This window comes from Dermacentor andersoni, chromosome 1, assembly GCF_023375885.2.
Source record: "Dermacentor andersoni chromosome 1, qqDerAnde1_hic_scaffold, whole genome shotgun sequence".
NCBI lineage: Eukaryota > Metazoa > Arthropoda > Arachnida > Ixodida > Ixodidae > Dermacentor > Dermacentor andersoni.
In genome coordinates, this window is record NC_092814.1 from 91,323,091 (window position 1) to 91,343,978 (window position 20,888).

The 20,888-nt window shown below is 47.6% G+C and overlaps 2 protein-coding genes across 5 annotated transcripts in view; both read right to left on the bottom strand.

The window, feature by feature from the left end:
• Nucleotides 1-20,888, bottom strand: part of p130CAS (Serine_rich_CAS and FAT-like_CAS_C domain-containing protein p130CAS) — a 122,186-nt gene that overhangs the window by 38,619 nt on the left and 62,679 nt on the right. The window lies entirely within an intron of this gene.
• Nucleotides 7,193-10,518, bottom strand: LOC140215433 (nuclear pore complex protein Nup155-like). Its single transcript, XM_072285990.1, has one exon. It carries the CDS (start codon nucleotides 8,900-8,902, stop codon nucleotides 7,193-7,195), a length of 1,710 nt encoding a protein of 569 aa, XP_072142091.1. The 5' UTR covers nucleotides 8,903-10,518.

Here is a 20,888-nt window from a genome sequence, read left to right on the forward strand (position 1 = left end):
GCCCGCTGGTCAGCCCGCAGAGACGTGATGCAGAAGCGATGCACCCAGAGTTTTCTTTTGCGATGTTATAAAATAAACACATTTTATTTTTGTGTATGGATAAGGGAAAAATGCAAATGCACCCTTGGTACAGTCATCACATTCCTATCTTAGTTTCCTGTCTCCTACCTGTAGTTTCATTTTGACATGCACGAGGGAGCGTTCTGGTACGTCAGCGGCACTGGAAGGGTTAAGAATGCATGCCATATATGGTATGCATTCGGTACAGAGCGGGGGATACATTCCCATCCTCCTCCGCTCTGTTCGCGGGATTTATCCAAATATTACGGGTTGGTAGGCATGTATTCAGTGATACCGCAGAACCCGCAGCGAGCATAATGCGAAGTGTACGATGACAATGCACTGGGCTGTGAAGCACAATCACAATGTAAAGACTACCAATCTGAAGGCAACCGTTGCTTTATCATGGTCACGGAGCCTGTCCACCGTATACAGCGAGTTTTGGGCAGCTTACAAACAGTGTTTGAATATTAAACAGCATTATGGAAGGCCATTCTTGAAGTAACTTCTTAACGTCGAAGTTACTAAAATGTCGCCAATGCTTCATTCAAGCCGCTAAAGAAAATCGTCGGTTAAGAAATGCAGCGATAAAGAGTCAGGAAGTCGCTATACATATTGCGACAACATCGCTAAAACGGCAACACTGATTATAGACTGGTAAATTGATCACCACTTTCAGGGACCCTTGGCAGCAATCTGGCCTTGCACGGCAAATGTTGCGAAATGAACAAGAAGGGACAAGATAGCTAAGTAAGCACGTGCACCCCCAAATTTCATGAAGTGCAAGTCCTGAAAAGAAACAACAATAGGCTAACTCGGGAGATTCTTGAGGCATTTGAGATAAGTAAAACAGGAGCGCAATGTGTAAGCACACTGTCAGTCGCCTTGACAAGAAAGGAAGTCACCGTTTTGAGACAGCCTCAGATAGATAAGAGAAGAGATATGGTGACGAAATAAATAATAGCGGGAAATTCAATAAAGAAATCAGTTGACAGTGCAGCTGCGTACTCGTCTAGTCGTTCCTTCTGTGTTCATGTTCGTTAAGTTCTGCTGCTACAATCCTCGAAGAATGAACCAACTAGCCCCGTTAAACACCCTTTTGTCAATATATGATGTTCTGTTGGCTGCTGGAGCATGTAGTGTTTATGTAAGTGTCGAAACCATTATTTGAAGCTGTTGGTATTGCATAGAGATATGCGAATATTTGCAACTTTGTAGTTATGCACCGAATAGTGCCCTATTTGATTTGGTGGTCACTTTTTGTAATTGTGAATATTTTTTCCTACCTTTCGGGCATTTCAAAATGCCAACCGCACCCACATAAACATTAAATTGGAGAAAAGTATGGTAAATTTTCACCACGACAGGCATACTATAGCCATACAACATGAGAACTTGCGTAGTGGAGCAGGCTAGGTCACTCAGGTAGCCACACTTTACAGGCTCTAGAGTGGTCATTTGCATCCTCTGAAGAATAAAGTACTTGTTTGCTCATAATGCTCAATTTGTGTTTTTCAAATACAACACTTAATAAGGTACTATATGATAGAAACTTTCTAACTTCAAAAATACTGGGATGTAAACATCAGTTTGTGTTAATTATGGTAATGGCTATTCACTTTTAGAAAAGCATTCGATTCAATTTGCTTCCGGCACTATTCTATTCGGTCCCAAAAATCTCTATTTGCTCACCTCTAATATTACATCTTTTTTTGTGCTGTCTTTCACATGTGCATTGCAAACAAGACACATAAATGTGCACTCAGAGCATATTACATATAATTAAAGAAAACTTCCCAGTGGGCTAGTTGGTTCAACATAACACTGTTGCGCAAAGTTACGAAGGGACAGGACTTAAGAAAAACAATGCACTGCACCCGAGTGCAAATTAACAACTGTTTTATTTTTTGGAAAATGAGACCTTCATATAGCCTACTCACATGTGCAGGGATGCTCTCCCCAGTCGAGCCATGCCATCTATTGTCAGTCATTAAGCTAATCTCTTTGCTGAGTGATATAGATGGCACATGGGGTCATCTTGATGTTGTAGGCTTCCATGACTTCTTTTTCTTTAGTTACTACATTTAAGCAAGATGAGATCCCCATCCTCTGGAAGATCTGGCATGAAGCGCAATATATGGCAAGGTCTCTGGGTGCTTGTATCAGAATGCAGTTGTGTCGATGTTTGCACAGTCAATCATTTACGCACCTGTCTGTTTGACCCACATAATCAGCCCCATGTGTGAAAGTTATCTTGTAGACCACGTCTATCGTGCATTCAATCAATCCTTTAACGTGGTTTATAGTGCATGCATTCAGGGTATTCCTATCGTTGGTTTCCCTTTAGCTTTTGTCGTGCTGTGAAGACAATTTTTTCACTCATTTAACCGAGCGAACGAGTTCAGCAAATGATGAGAGCGAAAACAGCATGCAGTGGGAGATAAAAAAGTGACAAGTGAGAAGAGGCACGAGGAGGAAAGCGGAGAGGAAGGTGCAGCAGAACCATGAGGCAGTAAGCAGAGGAGTGTCTGTCGAAAGCGTGCGAATAAAAGCGAAGTGCAGTGACGGTAGCTACGAGATGGTGCCAGAGAACATTGCCCTGTGTACTGTCCCAGAGGTCAGGGGACAGGGCCCTTTCATTGAAGAACAGGTAGTGGCGGCCAGTGTAATGATTAGGGAGTTGGGGCGAGCCCTCAGGTGTGATGTGGTGGAGGTGAACAGAATGATCGGGGGGAAAAACTTCCCCCCTTTCGGCCCGGATGGCATTCACTACACTACACCTGCGGGATGGCAGGTAGGAACGAGGGTGGGTCGTAGGGCTCAGGCTTTTTTGCAGGCACGCAGGGCAACCCTGCATGCCAAAACATAAAAGATAAAGGACAGAGGAGGGGGGGCAGGACAGGAGCACGAAGGAGGAAGAAGAAGAAGAAGGCAGTAAATGTGGGGGTCATTAACATGCAGGGGGGAAGAAATCGCATTAAGTGGGACGAAATAGAAGAACAATTACAAACGGAAAATTTTCAGGTATATGGAGTTGCCGAAACCCATTTAAGAGATGAGGAAGAGCCACCATTCATTGCAGGATACACCTGGGTAGGGTGCAACAGAAAAAGGAAAGAACGCAGAGGAGGTGGCCTTGGGGCGCTAGTGAAGGGACAGGACTGGGAAAGGGTAAGGGAGAGCTGCAGTGAGCACATGTGACTCAAGGGCACCGTAGGGAATGTTGAGACAATCCTGGGAGTTGTGTATCTGAAAACGGGGAATGAGTCGAAAGAAGAGAATGCAAAACATTTCAAATGTATGGCCAAGGACATCAGGGAGTTAGCTATGAAACGGGAGATAATCATCCTAGGGGACATGAATGCACATTTGGAACACTTTGACGGGGCGACAGATGCAAAAGGGCAGATGTTAGTAAATTTTTGTGAGGCTCATGATATTGTAATAGTTAATACTGAAATTACATGCGACGGGAAGATAACATGGGAAAGAAATAACACCCACTCGACAATCGACTACTGCCTAATGTCCCACAAGCTGTATGAACGGTTGGGATGTATCGAAATTGATGAGGAAGGTACAAAAAGCCTGGGGAGTGATCACAAACGAATCAAAATCAGTTTTGGAAGGACAGTACCACTGGTAGAAACTAAAGAAAGGAAAGGTATGAGCAAATTGAACGACAGGCAGCTACAAGACGTGGCGAAAAACATTGAAAGCATGGTATCCAAGCAACCGCAAAGGGCATGGACATACGACGAGTTAATAGGTATTTTTAAACGAGAGCTAGAGAAGGGACAGATTAGGAAACTAGGAAGTAAGCAGGGAAAACATAAACCGAAAAGCTGGTGGGACCGAGAAGTTAAGGAGGCCATAGAGCAATGCAAAGATGCGTGCAGAAAACACAGAGCAGCAAAGAAAAGGGGAGCCACACCAGAAGAGGTGGAGACAAAATGGGAGGATTACCTTGCAATGAAAAGAGAAGTATCGGCATTAATTCAAGCCAAGATAGCAAAAATTGGGGTACAGTGTTTGTTAGAGATACGAAAAAAAGACAGAAATGCCTCTAAGAAATTTTGGGAACCCATAAGGCAACAGAGGAAGAAGACAGAGGTGGTTCAGCACTCACTGACCACACCAGAAGGAACAAGGGTAGAGGGAGAGGAAGCTCAGGAATATATTAGGTTAACAATAGAGGCAGCATTTGCAGAGCCAGTAGGTAGCAAAATGGAGAACAATGACAACAGCAGGACAGAATTAGAGGAGGAGAACAGAGGGATGACAAGTAAGGAATGGGACAGAATTGAACACAAGGTCCCCGTGGGAACAGCGACAGGACCTGATGACATACCTATGAAATTGATAAGCATATTAGGCCAGAAAAGTAAATTAAAATTACGACAACTTATTGAACAAATAGTAGTAGAGGGAGATGTTCCACAGGACTGGAAATCAAGCAGAATGATATTAGTTTACAAAGGTAAGGGAAGCAAGGACAACATTAAATCCTACAGGCCAATAACAGTCACATCAGTCATATAAAGAGTAGCAATGCAGATGGTGAAAATGAGAATGGAGGAATGGGCAGAACGTGAAGAGATCTTGGTAAAACTGCAGAATGGATTTAGAAGGAACAGAAGGCTAGATGATAATTTATTTGTTATAACCCAGTGCATAGAGATAGCGACAACCAGGCAGAAACCGCTATGGATAGCTTTTTTAGACATTAGAGGAGCCTATGATAATGTAAACCGAGAAAAGTTATGGAGCCAGTTGAGAGAATATGGTCTAGATAGAAATGTGATTGGGTTCCTACAACAAGTTAATACAGATAATGAGGTAGAGATAACATGGGAGGGGGAAACTACAAAGCCAGCTAAAATAAGAAGAGGTCTCAGGCAGGGCTGTCCATTGTCGCCCCTGCTTTTTATGATTTACATGAGCCAAATGGAAAAGAGACTAGAACAGAGCACAATAGGAACCGACATAAGCTATATGCTGGAAGGGCAGAAGGTAGCGCAAGTACTAGCCGGACTGATGTATGCAGATGATATTGTACTGCTTGCTGACACCCGAGTAGGGCTACAGGAACTAACGAGCATATGTGGAGAGGCGGGAGAAAAATTGGGACTGCAATTCAGTAGAGAGAAGTCTGGGATAATAGTATACAATGAAGAAAGGGGGGAACCATTGGAAATACAAAGCACTAAAATTATATATGGCATATGGCTAAACGAGGGCAAAAAATACTTGGAAGAACATGAAAAAATTATGGTTGAACAAGTGAAAAAGAACTCAGCTGTAATGAAACACAAGGCACTATGGAACTATAATAGGTGCGAGGTGATTAGGGGCGTATGGAAAGGGGTTATGGTACCTGGCCTCACATTCGGAAATTCAGTACTGTGCATGAAATCGGAAGTTCAGGCATGCATGGAAACAAGACAGAGAAGTGTAGGCAGGTTGGCCTTAGGAGCGCACAGGAACACCCCTAATGAGGGAGTGCAGAGGGACATGGGATGGACGTCATTCGAAGGTAGAGAGGCAATAAGTAAGCTAAAATATGAACAGAGACTCCCAGCACTGGAGGGATAAAGGTGGGCAGGAAAAGTGTACAAATATCTATACATGAAAAGTTTGAACACAAAGTGGACACTCAGAACGAGGAAGCTGAGGAACAGATACCTACAGCCGAGGGAGGGGGTCCGACGAGGTTCTAGTGTGGGAAAGGAGGTGAAGGAGACGGAAAGAAAAATGTGGGAAGAAAGAATGCTCGGAAAGCCAGCACTATCTATGTATAGGTCACAAAAACAGGAGATTAAGAGAGAGCTCTTATTTGATAACTCGCGGGGCAGCTCACTATTATTCGAAGCTAGGACGGGGGTTTTGAGAATGAAAACATACAGGGCTAAATTTGAAGACGTGGACCTTTTGTGCACAGCTTACGGAGCCGAAATGGAGACCACAGAGCATATAGTGCTGAGATGCACAGACCTTCGCCCGACTCTGGCAGAGGGAACAGTGGCACATATGGAAGGGGCATTAGGTTTTCCCGGGGAACGAGGGAAAATAGACGAGAAAAAATGGCCAGGCTTAGCTTGGTTAAGCCAAGAATGCATTGCATATTGCGCTGTCTTTTTTTTTTTGAGGGCGAGGTATTGCTTCGCGGCACTCGATTTTCTCAGCAATACTTGGTTATACTTGGATTTACTCGGTAATACTTGGTTTAGCTATTTTAATTCTTGGTCATTCTGTGTGCAAGTACCAGTAGTGAGGCGAGAAGTGCTGTTCCCGTTCTTCTTCTGTCTCCGTGGCCCGCTGAAGCTTTCGCTTTGCGCTCTGTCGAACTACTTTACCCGTGGGCGGCATCTGGCTGTAAGACTGTCCCGGTGAAGGAGCGCAGCTCTTTTATACATATGCCGTGACGTCAATCATAGCGCAGCGCCCCTGGCGGGAGGAGCGGGAGTCAGGTGGTGGCTGCGGCCGTGCGCGACCGCGCCAGTTGGGGCCCAGCTTTTCCTCCGTGACGTCACGCGCCGGCGCAGCGCCCCTAGCGGGAGGAGCGGGAGACAGGTGGTGGCTGCGGCCGCGCGCGACCGCGCGAGTTGGGGCCCAGCTATTCCTCCGTGACGTCACGCGCCGGCGCAGCGCCCCTAGCGGGAGGAGCGGGAGTCAGGTGGTGGCTGCGGCCGCGCGCGACCCCGCGAGTTGGGGCCCAGCTTTTCCTCCGGCTGTCGTGACGTCACGTCACGTGGTTGCGCTAAAGGTCAATGGTGGCTGCCCGGCCGCGCCCAAGGGCTGAACTGAGTGATTGCAATATGCAATGCATAAAAGAGTGGCAGTAACGAAGGGGAGGCTAGAGGATTGGTGGAGGAAGTCAAGGGAGAGATAATACCATAAATCGGGGAGATAATGTTTTCTATACTTTTTTAGATAGTTATCTTGGGGGGAGGAGGGGAGTGAAAACTAGTTTAAGTAGAAGGGGAAATAAAGAAAGAGAAAAAAAATAGGAGGGGGAGCAAAAGGCTAGGTGGCACCAGCCGCCGCCCGTTACAAAGGGTGTAGCCGCCATCCATCCATCCATCCATCCATAAACACCGATGAGCCCGGCTGCTCGGCGGTCAGTCATTGTTCAGCACCACCACGCTGCGGAGCGTCCGTCTGCAGACACGGCGCCGAACTGGTGGTCGCACAGCACCTTCCACAGTCCCAGAAGCTCGGCCGTATGCTTCACCAGCTGCAACAGCTGGCCCAGTGAGGCCCACTCACGAGATGCGACCTCGGCCTGCGCTTTCCTGGGTGTCTGGTCTCGGAGCTGCGTGGAGGTGTCTATGTCGAGCCTCAATCGGGAGATGGCCGCCACATCTGCAAAGGAGCTCTCGGTGGATGAGCCCACTAGCTTTGCCAGGAAGCACTTGAAGGAAATGATAGCTTGCAGATAGTTTTCCACATCTTGCCCCGCAATGCTGCTAGCAAACACGTCGGCCAGGTTCCCCGCACCGCAGTCCTTCGCCGGTGACACCAGGTTGAGCGTCCACAGTGGCCGTACAAGACGTGAAAAGTAGACGTAGCAGCCATCCTGACGGCCAGAGAACACCACCTCGTCGGTGGACTGTTGCGGCACGATTGGCGTCGACAGCGGCGGCCCCGTTGGCCTCCAGCCAAGTGGCCGAGTCGGTTGCATGCCTATAGGCGAGCCAAAGCTGCTGAGCGGCGGTCCCTGGCTTCCGTGCAGCGGGGTGCTGGCCCACACCGGGGAAGCGAGGAACGACGCGGCCGGCGGCGGCTGCTGTTCCACCAGCTTGGCTTCCCCGCTGTAGCGCAGCAACGCCTGGGTGGCCCGCTCAGCCAGCTGCACGTCTGCGGGATCGCAGGCGAGGACAAGGCAGATGGCACTTGCCTGGACCTCGCCGTGCAGCAAGAAGAAGGCCCGCACGGCATCTTCGGATGTGGCAGGGTTCTGCAGGAAGCCACGCAGCGTGTCCACAGGCCGAGGCTTCTCATACACACTGCAGCTAGTGCGTGAGAGCAGCACAAACTTGTGAGGGCCTTCCATGTGCTGCGTGACCACCACCGGAGGGTCGGAGGGTATGTCCACGCCGCCAGCCATGCCGATGGTGCACTGCGGCTGCGGGGCATGCTGGGAACTCGCGCTGGTCAGGCAGCAGATGCCGGCATCCACTGGTCCAAACGTGGACGACTCCATGAAGCACTGCTGGAACAGGTAGGCATCAGCAGCCAGGACCCAGGAGACGTCCTTGTCCTCGCTGTGGGCAGCCACCAGCACGGTAGTTCCCCGGTGGCAGAGTGCGGTGCACACGGCACATACCCGGTGCGGAGGTGCGTGCGAGTTAAAGCCCGGTGGCAGACGAACATGCAGCAGCGGAAGGGTTGAAGGCCGAGCCTCAGGTCCCCCATGCGAGATGGTCGTCAGGTACAGGCGCACACCAGTTTGAGTGATGACCACCAAGTGGGCCTGTGGAGACTTAGCAGACGGTATCACTTGGATGTGTACCAGGCCACGAAAGTTGTCGGTGTCCACCGTAGACGCCACCCGTGAAGCCATCTGGACCAGCTGGTGGAGTTGCAGCGAAATCACCCGGCTGGTCTGATCACCCCGCACACCCAGGTCAAACAGCTGCAAGGTGCCCCTCTCGGAGCGCGTATAGAGTGCCTTCCGGCCATCATCCACCACCACCTGCACGATGGGGTCCTCCTCGCCAAAGGGCAGGCTGAGGAAAGCAGGCAGCAGGTAGGCTAGGGTGCTGCTTGAGTGGTTCACCTTGTGGCAGCGCGACCCAAACCAGCTTCTGCCAGCAGAGTAGACGAATGCCCAGTGCATGAATCCAGTTTCGGCCCAGCAGCGTCGGCGACGACCCCTTCGTTAAGTAAAGGGGAAGGGTTACCTCCCTGTCGCCAAAACGAACACTCACCTGTGCCTGACCCTGGACCTGGGAGAGTTGCCCAGAGGAGCTGCGCAGCATCATGCCCGAAGCCTCCCTTGTTCGAGCCCTCCCTTGTTCACGAACCCGGGTGGATCGTGACAGTTTTGTGTATTCTGTTCTTCTGCTATAAGTGTAGTGATTTGATAACTATATCACACACAAGTACGCAGCCTCTCAATGGAACAGACATTTATTTGATACACATGAATTCGCACCCTGTTCATCTAGATTTCAAAATTGTGCTGACTGTGGCCAGCCTCTAGTACATATATAAGCATGTCTACGATGTGGTCTGAGGGTACATGTGCAGTGCTACTGTGAAGATAGTTATAGTTCTCACAGCAATGCACCAAGTAAGGTTGTTGCTTAATTGTTATAAAGAAAGACAGCATCAGCTGGGCTGTAAGGGCGACAAAAATTATTTGTGCAATTCACCGAATATACAAACAGAATATAATATGACTACATGCCATGCGCTAGTTAGTATTTCAAGTGATTAAGAGAATGATATAAGGGCTGTTGGGTTAATCAGGCTTATTTGTCGTGTTAAAACATAGGCTGGTGAAGTTAACTTCAACATGTCTAAGTTGTCAACATGTCTAAGTGTTTACGAAATTGGGGAGGTGGCAGTGAGACGCCCTGGGGAAGCAATACGTCAGTTGTCCTAATGGTATGGCTTGACTATATAATTTCATCATTGCTTGTTTAGAAATATGACGGTGGGTTAGAACCTATGAAATGCCACAACAGCAAGTCTGAACATCCATCCTTACTTCTCGGAGGCTTAAAGAATGATAAACAGTTATGCTTCAGAGAATATTTTGGTAACAAATATATGCCATGTTCATTTCAGTGGAATGGAAAGAGGTGATTGAGCACAGCCATGCTATGGTAGCATGTGTGAAGGAATACAGGAGAGCCTGGGGGCTAATATATATTAATAGAGTGAACAAGTAGCTGTGACTTGCAAGATTATTTTACTCCACAGTGGATGCTGCAGTAAGGTTTGTGCAACTGTAAGCAATGTGAGAATGAGTTAAAGATTACTTGTAATCTGTGGATTTGTATGACAGATGAGAATGTGCACCCAATTTGCCACTGCATTTTTTTCTATTTTATGTTCAGCACAGAGTGCGAGTCGCTATGGCTTCTTAACTACAAGTTTCTGCATTCCGTTTCACAGTGCTTATGGGGCTATGTGCATTCATTTGACTACTTAAGTGATTGGATAATAGAACATGTCCGCATTGCAGATTTACACAGAACATATTATGAATTCGTCACAAAGCTCCACCCAAGAAACTCTGTTGGCTATGAAAATAAAAAATGGCAATAAACATTCCCTTACTTGTGCTGCCATACACACAGTGCTAATGAACTAATGTCTACAATGCAGAGATTCTGTGCTTTCATTAGAGGTAGGTGCAAGTTGCACTGACACAATGAACATGCATTCATTGCCTACAAGCTACTGCATGTTGGAATTGGTGTTACAGCAGGCATGGCAAATGTTCTCCCCTACTTGTGTCTTGTGCACCATATGAGCCAGCATTTCATTGTCGTGTACCTGTTTAAGCTGTTCCCGATTAAGAAAGGCAAATATAAAACAACTTACTACATCAACCATTTCACATGCAAGATCACTGCACTCATTGCAAAGCTTATTAGAGAGTTTTAGATCAGGGGAATGCAATCGAGGCCCCAAGTACTACGGGGCCTCAGCGCTTGCGCCCCTTAATCTAGATCTCTATGGTTGCTTGATAATCTTGGTTTGCTTTGAGATGAAGTACAGTTACTGTGCACCTGTTTGTTAGCCTATGCACTTCTCTTTTTTAATGTGGCTGTGCATTAGCTAGCTAGGTTGTCACTACATGAACGGGACATTTGGGCCATGCACAACGCAATCAAATAGCATTACTTTGCTATAGCTTACTGACTGTGCAAGCTTCTTTGTTATCTAGGGAAAAGAATGAAAAGAGAATGCATGCATAAATGATGTTGACAGCAGCAAACGGTCTCAAGGCAATCATCCTTGATTGTCACCATTGCTGAGAGAGCAAGCATGCCTGTATTCACTTTGACAACAGGCTGTACATTGTTTAAATGCTGGTACAGGTACGTATAAATAGTGAAGGGGCAGCAGATTGGCCACCCAGGCCTTTACGCATGGGCATTGCTGCCTTGTGTGCCCCCACAGACCTCCGTCATCTCTTAAGGCATGGATGACATAACACTACTTCTATTTGCAGGGACATTTTGAGCACTAACAAGAAATGGAAACTTTACGTGAATTCATGCCTATATGGGGTGTCTTTTCAGCAATATGAATTGATATTTTGTTTTCATGCAAACATTCTTCTCTTGAAAACATATCTGACAAGCATCTCTGCTTGAAGAAGTAACTTTGATATGTACATATCACTTTTGTCTGTCATAATTGTAATCAATTGCTTAAGACTTACTGGTGGGCTCTTTGGTTAGTCATGACTTAATATGGCAGTGCACTTTGAAATAAAGACGTAACATAGAATGAACAAATACTAGCTCGGTGTGTGTCGCACAGCGCTCCTGTACGTTCATTTGGTGTTACATCATTGTTCCAAAGTACGATGCCATATTACATCATGTAATCAATTGTAGGCTCGCTATTGGCAGCTACTAAAAAGACCTCAGCAGCAAAGTGCACCTGAATAAACACGCCATTGTTGATGATTCACACGCGTGCTCGGTGATGAAGTGACTTGTCAACCAACACAGCTGTATTCCGTGATAATAGAACTATCTGTATAGGAGTATGTGAATACATAACGTTGCGGCACTTCAGCATGCTACGCTGTTGCTGCGACAGATCCCTTGCTCATTGGCTTAGATACACCTGTGTGTTCGTGTACGCACGTTCTTGCAAGCTGTTACGTACAGGGTCTGGCCTCATTCGTGAAAGGAATGCACATTGGCTTGTGGCAGAAAACAGACGGAGTTTATTTTCTACAAGAGACGCAGACAAGAGCCGCATGTGTTCGAGGGGCAAACTCTCGGTCCCTGTCGAGTGGCCGACACTCTGGGGGTGATGGAGAATTCTTGGAACTCGACTCGGGGTGGGGTCGCTTCCTGTTTCGTCCGCACTGGTGCTTTGTCCAGCCAAGGAGCGGTGGTGCGTCACTTGTACACAACACTTTCCTCCCTTAGATGATGTCGCCGTAGTGATCCGGAGGGCGTCGTTCCCACTGCGGGCATGACCCTGCAGTCGTGTTTGGCACGGTCTCAGGGGCAGTGCCACTCTCTGGTTTGGTAATCGATGATTGCGAAGGCTCCAGCGTTCCTGAGAGAGTGGCCTCTGACAACGTGGAGTTATCTGCTTTTATCTCAAACATAAATGGGATCGGGACACTGCTCGCGGTTACTGTACAGCCCTTATCCTGTGTCGCCGAATCTTCTGTGGGGCGTCTCAAAACGCCGGGCTTGATGTGGTCACATTGTCATCGCACAAACCTGTTGGGGCTTTTAATGAGCCACGATCTGTGGCCTAGCTTTTCCAAAACCATTCCCTCCGTCCAGATCAGATTCCCTCCGAAGTTTCGAAAGAAAACTGCTTGTCCGACAGCGAGTACTCTCGACTCTGTGTTCCTGTTGCAGTTGGTATGGATTTTGTTCGCTTTTGCTTGGGTCTGAATGCATGTGAGAGCTGTATCCAGCTCACGCCCGAACACAAGTGCAGCTGGCATTTTGCCCATTGATGTGCAGATGGTGGTGTGTTGCTTTAGCAAAAACTGGGCCAGCCTACACGCGAATGCTCCATCCTTGTTTTCGGCTAATGCTCGTTTTGTTTCAAAAACCATTCTTTCTGCTTGGCCATTCGTTGTAGGATGATATGGTGCACTTGTTACGTGAGTCACCCCATTCTTCTTTAGGAAGCTCTCAACTTCTACTGAAACGAAGGATGGTCCGTTATCAGTCGCAAGCTTTTTGGGAAGCCCAAAAGCTGCGAAAAGGTTCCAGAGTTCCTCAATCAATGTGGCAGACTGTGTATTGCGCATGGAGCACACTTCCAACCATTTGCTGTATGCGTCCACAACAATTAGCCAGCATTCTGCCTTCTACGGGACCAACGAAGTCTGCGTGAACTGTGTCCCAAGGCATTCTTGTGCGTTCCCATTTGGGCACTGGTGCCCTTTGGTGTTGACAACAAGTTGCGCAGTTTCTAGCGAGCCGTTCGATATCTGTGTCAATGCCTGGCCACCAAAAGTACCTTCGTGCGCATGCCTTCATGGCCACAATTATGTGGTGGTTTGCAGGTGCGAGTTTAAGAAGGTAATTTCACGACTTTGTTGGAGTTACCATCCGGGGGCCGCTAAAAAGGCACCCTTCCTGCGCTGAAAGCTCAGCCTCCAGTTTCCTGCACGATGAAAACTTCTTTTGGCAGTTTATGAACTTCACCATTTGTGACAGCCTCCAGCACTTGCGACAAAACTGACTCCTCTCGAGTCATTCATGCTAGTGGACGCGGTGAAAGCTCGAAGCTGGGCATGGTAGCCAACATGAGCACCTCTCCCGGGGGATAAGGCTCATCAACTTGTACCGGTAGTGGAAGTCAGCTTAGAGTGTCCACATTTTGGTGCAGTAGGCCAGGCCAGTACACTAACTTGTAATCATACGTTGCTAGTTTAAGGCACCACTGCGTCATCCTTTATGAAAAGACCCTGGGTACTTGCTTTGTTTCACTCACGATTCCAATCAATGCTTGGCGATCTGTTATTATGGTCACATGCCGGCCAGCTATGTACTTATGAAAATGACTGATGCCGTAGATTACTGCTACACTTTCTTTGTTGAGCTAGAAGTAGCTCTTTTCGGCACTTCGCAGTGTTCATGAACCGAATGCAATGGACGCCTCTTGGCAAATAGCATCTTCCCGAGCGAGGACAGCATCAACGCCGTACGGCGATGCGTCCACAGACAAAAGAAGGGGCTTCGTCTCGTCGTAGTGAGCGAGCACTGTAGATGCACGGATCATCTCCTTAAGTGCCTTGAAATAAGCTTGATGCTTGCTCTTCCACTTCCAGGGCGTGTTTTTCTCTAGGGGCCTATACAATTCCACCACAACCATAGCTCCGTTCTTCAAAAAGCAGTCGTCAAATGAAATAAAGCCCAGAAAAGCCCTTAGGGATGTCTTGTCAGATGGTTTGGGTGCTTGAAGTATAGCCTCAACCTTTTTCTCGGTGTTGCGAACACCATTTCTGTCAAGTCGATGTCCCAGAAACTCGAGTGACATAATTCCGAACCTGCATTTTTCTTTCTTGAGGCGTAAGCCTTTCTCAGTTAGCCTCGAATAGAACCTGAAGACACTGTGCGTGCTCATTTACACTATTCCCGTTGACAATGATGTCGTCAAGGTGAACACTCGCCCCTGGAATTCCACGTATCTTTGTCTTCCTCACGCACTGGAAGATAGCTGTTGCAGCGGAAATTCAGAACAGGAGGCATTGCACCCTGAATAGTCGTTTTGTGGTGTTCACTGTGAGCAGTGCTGCAGTGACCTGTATACAGGTATACCTGTATAGCTTCCAATGTCTTCCTTGAAGACATCTGGGTGTCATCCCAAAACCTCTGTAATTTCTAGTGCTGGCTCTCCAACGTGGTTGATCCCCTTCACCTGAATGTGAAGTGCCAAAAACCAATCTCTTCCTAGGAGGTCGCACCTGGTGCCCTTCATTACTAACAACAGCAGAGGATAGTCCTTTGAATTCAACCTCACATGAACTTGTGCGGAGCCCAGGACGTGTAATTCTTTACCTGACCATGTGCACAAACTGAGCGGCTCACATGAAAGCCACACAGTGTTTTTATTCTACATTCTGTAGTCCGTGTCCTCGCTTATCAGGGAGCATGCCGTACCTGTGTCCACCTCAAACTGGACTGGCTTTCCCTCCGCTCTCAAGTCCACGAGGAACTTGGGGCAGTGTGTACGTACACTCACTGTGTGCAGCTTGCAGCAGGATTTGCCGACAGGTGGTGGGTTGGCACTGTGTGCCCGTAGCTGCTAGTTGTCGGAGCGTGGTTCATGTTTTTCTTTTTCTTTGAGATGCAGGCACGCTCGATGTGACTTTCCTTGGAGCAGAAACGGCACTCGGCTGTCTTGAATTGGCACGTTTCAGGGTCATGCAAGCCGTCGCATCGATAGCAATGTCGTGCTGACGTACGCTTGCTTTCTGGCTAGATTTGCGACGTCCTGTTAATTTCCCCGAGTTTGCCACTCCCTTGACATCTCGCTGATGCCTTGACGCACTTTCCGCTGACAGGGCTAAGTTTACAGCGCGTTGAAATGTCAGGCTTTTTCTGCGAACAGTCTCTGTGGAAGATCTTCGGCGCTATCAGCGCGCGCACACAGTGTTTGAAAGTGTAGGCTCCACAAAGCGTGAGGAGAAGTGCCCGCTTCTTCGCTTCGTCGCTGACATCGCTCGCCACGAAGCAAAATCGAGGCGCTGGATCCACGATTCCCATGATTTGCCCGAGAAAGGCTCGACAGCGCCGTGCATTCGTCCTGTAGCCACAGCCTTAACTTCGAAAACTTATCCGCTTCGCAACTCCTGCCTCATCGCCAGTGTTACGTACGGGGTCTGGCCCCATCCGTGAAAGGAGCGCGCATCGGTTGGTGGCAGAAAACAGACTACGTTTACTTTCTACAAAAGACGCAGGTGAGAGCTGCATGTGTTCGAGGGGGCAAACTCGGTCCCTGTCCAGTAGCCGAGACGCTGAGGGCGACAATGAAGGATTCTCAGAACTCGCATGTTGGGGCCATTGCTACGCTCGATCAATGTAGGTGGCGCCACGGTCGAGAAGGGAGCGCGAAAGAGAGGAGAAACGAGGAGTAGTGAAGGCGGAGGAGGAGAGTGGCACTACTTTACGAAGTAGCGACACCCTTTGAACTCTGCCGCCGCCGCGCGACCTCCTCGCCTCCTCCTCGCCCCTTGCGCGTTCCCCCGTGGCAACCAGCTTTGCCCCCGTTTTTCTGCACAACGATTGGTCTCCCTGCCGTTGCCCTTGGAAACGCGCGGATCTTGAGTTTTGCTTGTGTTTTTCTTTTTCGTTCGCGCCATTTTCCTCCTGAGCACGGCTGGCTTGGCGCTTTAGCTCGGCGTAGCGAACGTTGAACACTGTGTTTCCTGCTCTATGTGCTAGCGCTATGCCGGACTGTTGCGCATATAACTGCACCAAGAAGCCTGAAGATGGTTATGCCGTTTTTATGATACCACAAGGAAAGCGTGACGGCTTGCGCAGGAAGCAGTGGCTGCATGACATTGGCCGAAAGAACTTTGTTCCGACAAAGAACAGCGTTGTTTGGGAGCTGAGGCATCTTTCTTATAGCTCGTAGCAAAGCATCCCGTAATGCTGCACTTTTTTTCATTCTTTCGGCCTGCTCACCAGCGTTTTTGTTGCGGTTGTCCTCAGTGTGCTTAATATTGTGGGCGGCTCCACCACCTCGCACGTCGCTAACTGTTGTTATTCAGTCGGAAGTGCAGCATTATAGATTCTGCTTTGTGCCCTGAAAAAAATTAGTGGCAAGTATACCCGTGGTATTGCAGGTGATGAGCGTTAGCTAGTCAACATTGAGTTTTTTTTAAGGCGAAAGCCTTTAGATCTCTGTTTCAAGGTCGCGTTGTAAACTGGAAGTATCACGTGACCCAAGGAAGGCCAGAGGTGACCCAAAGCATGTCCACCCCTGTATAAGAGAATGATTACCCAAGTTAATTAATCATCAGTGATTGACATAAGGTGGATTAGGGAGGATTAAGGCTGATTAAATTGTATTAATGAAGATTAAGGTGCATTAGAGTGCATTAAGAAGGATTAAGATGCATGAATAAATATTAAGGTGGGTGGAGGAGGATTAAGGCGGAATATGGTGGATTAAGGTGAACGGTTGATGAAAGGGTGTTAAGACCGATTAGGGTGCATGAGCAATGATTAGGGAGGATTCAGGTGGATAAAAGAATATTAAGGTCGATTAAGGTGGATTAGGGTTGATAAATGAGGATTAAGGCCGATTAGGATGGATTAGGTTAGGTTAGGGACCATGGAGCTGGATTAGGTTCGATAGAGGTGGTTTAGGGTGTATTAAGGTAGATTGGGACTATTAAGCAGGATTAAGTTGGATTAAGGTGCATGAATAAGGATTAAGGTGGATTATGATGCATTAGGGTTGATAAAGGAGGATTAAGACCGTACAGGGTAGGCTAAGGTGCATTTGGGGCGATGCAGGTTGTATTAAGGTGGATTGGGAGTATTAAGCTGGATTAAGGTGGGTGAAGGAGCATTAAGGTGGATTAGGGTGGACTAAGGTGAATTAGGGTTCATTACCATACCATAATTCTGCCATAATCCTCCTAATGCACATTAATCCCCCTAATCCACCTTCATCGACCTTGATCTACTCTAACCCTCCTTAATGCACTTTGATCCTCCTAAATCAATCCTAATGCTTCCCCATTCACTTTAATCTACTCTAATCCACTATAATCGTCCTTAATTCACCTTAATCCACATTCGCCTACCTTAGTCCACCCTAAGCCCCCTTAATCTACCCTAATCCTCCTTCATTCACTTTACTTCACCCTGGCCCACCATAATCCTCCTTAATGCACTTTAATCCACCTTTGCCTTTCCTACCCTTGTTTTCTCTCTCTCTTAATCCACCTTCATCGACCTTAATCCAACCTAGTCCTCCTTTATGCACCTTAATTCACCCTAATACACCTTCATCGATTTTAATCCACCTTAATCCTCCTTAATACACCCGAATTCATCTTAATCCAATCACTAATCAATCATTACTTTGCTAACCATTAATGAACTCTTATACGCGGCTGCACATGCATTGGTTCGCTTCCCGATTTCCTTCGGTCACGTGATATTTTCTGTAGCTCACAACGGGACCTTGAAACAGAGGTCGGAGGCTTTCGCTTAATAAGCCACACACAAAGGGATGTGTCACAAGCAATACTAGGTCAGACGCACGAAGTAAAGCATCTGATCATGTGGCAGAAAAGTTGTCCGGAGTATAGAACTCGCCTCAAAGCTCCCTTTACATCGGTATACCCCGTTCATACGGCTTTGAGAAAAAAACAACCTCCTCACAAACGTTGCCTCCAGCATTATCGATGCTGTTATTAGCATTTCTCAAAATTTTCAACTCCACTGGGGCGCGCAACTGGCCCAAGATAACACGCCTCCATAGAATCCTGCGGCCCGTCCGCGGGAGTCCAGGAGGAAAAGCGCGCCGTGCGCAGCCGGCGGGCGAGGAGAATCGAGGAGGAACGCGCCGTGAGGAGGAGAGTGTCGCTACTTTCAAATTATCAAGGGGCTTTACACCGCATCAAGCGGTTTCAGCGTAAATGCAATTTTGTGACCGATCGCGACGACCGCCCGTTTTTCATGAACCGCCTGCATGAGGTGCGGCGTGCGGCCATAGGCGGTTGAAATCGGCCCTTGAAAAGCTCCGGACTTGTGGCGGTATTTCTTTAAAATTTATTCTTTATCTCTCAACCTTTAACTGCTTAGTGCGACCGGTAGAGCGCCATCTGCTACACTGGCGGCTAGGTCCGAAAGACAATCCTATAGCTGTACAAGCAGGAAGTACGTAATAAAAGTGTGTGTGCCTTGTCGATCCAACAGGCAAGCGCTAACGGGGAAACGACCTTGAGTCGATCTGACTGTCCCCGTACAAGGCGGGACGAAGCGAAACCGAGATATGCGCGAGATAGCAGCTTGAAGGCGTGAGTCAAAATGTCAACAATGGCGGCAATCAATGCAAGCGCCCTGGAAAGCTCTCGAATCGCGACGGGCAATGTCGTCCCGGCAACGCGCAGCATACATCGTCGCGGTAAAGCAAGAAAAGCGGAGAACACTGGTCATTTCGCGTAATTAATTAACGCAAATTAACATAGCGGCGCTCAAGGAGGCACGCGCGACCTCGTACGTTTTGGTCTCCCTAAAGAGAACGACGGCATTTACGAACTGCACTAAAGGTAAGCTCAAAGCAAAACACCTGCGCCGGACGCCGATACGAAGTCGCCGATACAATCGCAAACATCGACGCTCTCTTCCTCTTTCCCGATCCGTGGCTTCTGCTGCTTATCCAACACACGACGATACCACACGCTGCACTGACTCGTAGAATTTGCCGCAGGCAAGCCAAGATAAAACAGAGCGGGATATCATGGATAGTCTCGCAGCCAAATATCTCCCACTTAAACAACCAAACGAAGGAGACGAGAGCCCCGAATATGCGGGAGGCATATTTGAAGAAGTTGACCGGGACTTCACTGAGAGTGAAGTGAGGGCGGCTCTTCACAGTCTTAATGGTAGATCGGCGGCTGGACCTGACGGAATAACTAACAAGATATTAAGAAATCTAGATGATGAATTAATCTCGTATCTAACTGAATACTTCAATGAATGTTGGAGAAGAGGGGTATACTCAGAGGAATGGAGGGTGGCCAATACTATCCTCATACCAAAGCCAGGCACACAACTCACTCTAGACAACCTCCGTCCTATTTCCTTAACGTCATGTCTAGGCAAAGCTATGGAACATGTCATCCTAAATCGACTCACGAAATACGTTGAGCAGAACGACATCCTCCCATACAACTTGATCGGCTTTCGTCCCGGGCTGTCAACTCAGGATGCTATGCTGCTGATCAAACATCAACTTATACAGGTCAGCCCAGCGCATACGAAAGCTCTTTTGGGATTGGATGTGGAAAAATCTTTTGATCGTATAAAGCATAAGGCAATACTTGACGTTCTCTCGGAGATGGGTTTAGGTAAGATACTTTTTAACATGATTAAGGACTTTCTTAGAAATAGAACTGCACAACTCATGCTGGGTGAGCTTAAATCAGAAGCTAAGAATTTGGGAAATAGGGGCACTCCACAAGGGGCTGTGCTCTCACCCATGCAATTCAATTTAGCAATTTCCAAGGTTGCAAGAAATCTGGAGAAAATTGAGGGTATACATTATGTGATATATGCCGATGACATAACCATATGGAGTGCCAAGGGCAATGTAGGACAGACAGAGACCAGATTACAGGAAAGTTTATATGTTGTAGAGAACACACTGAAAGACATGGGGTTGAAATGCTCGGCAGCCAAATCAGAACTCTTAGTGATTAAACATCGCAGAAAATGTTGTAAACCAAGAGGGTACATTCCGGAAGATGAGCCAAGAGTGTGCTTATACACTCATGAAGGATCCGCGATCAAGCTAGTTGAAAAAAATCAATGTTCTTGGGTATCACATAGACGGAAACAATACTAACTATAGAACAATACAACATATCTCGAATAAAACAGATGAAGTCATTAGGTTACTAAGGAGAATTACCAATAGACACAGAGGCTTAGGAGAAGACAGCGCTTTGAGGCTAATACACGTCTTTGCTCTCTGTCACTTCACTTATGTGGCTGGATTATTCAAATGGAAGCAGGCAGAACTTAACAAACTTCCTGTGATGCTCAGAAAGCTCGTTAAAGTAGCCCTACCCAGTAACACTGCAACCGACAAACTCATGAGTCTAGGGGTGCACAACACAATGGAATGAATCGCGGAGGTCCAACAGCTAGCGCAACACGAAAGATTGACAAAGTCACGAGCTGGCAGGAACATATTACAGGCAATAGGTGCAGAACTGAATACGTCAAGGAGCTCAATAGAGGCTGAAGTAGAATTAAGGACTGAAGTTAGGAACAAGATCAGAACCAGCCCTCTCCCCAGAAACATGCATCCAGAATATAATGTCGAAAGGAGAAAGGCAAGAGTTAAAGCACTCTTGCAGGAAATAGAGCAGCAGAACCGACTGGCAGCTAAAGTTGATGCTGCCT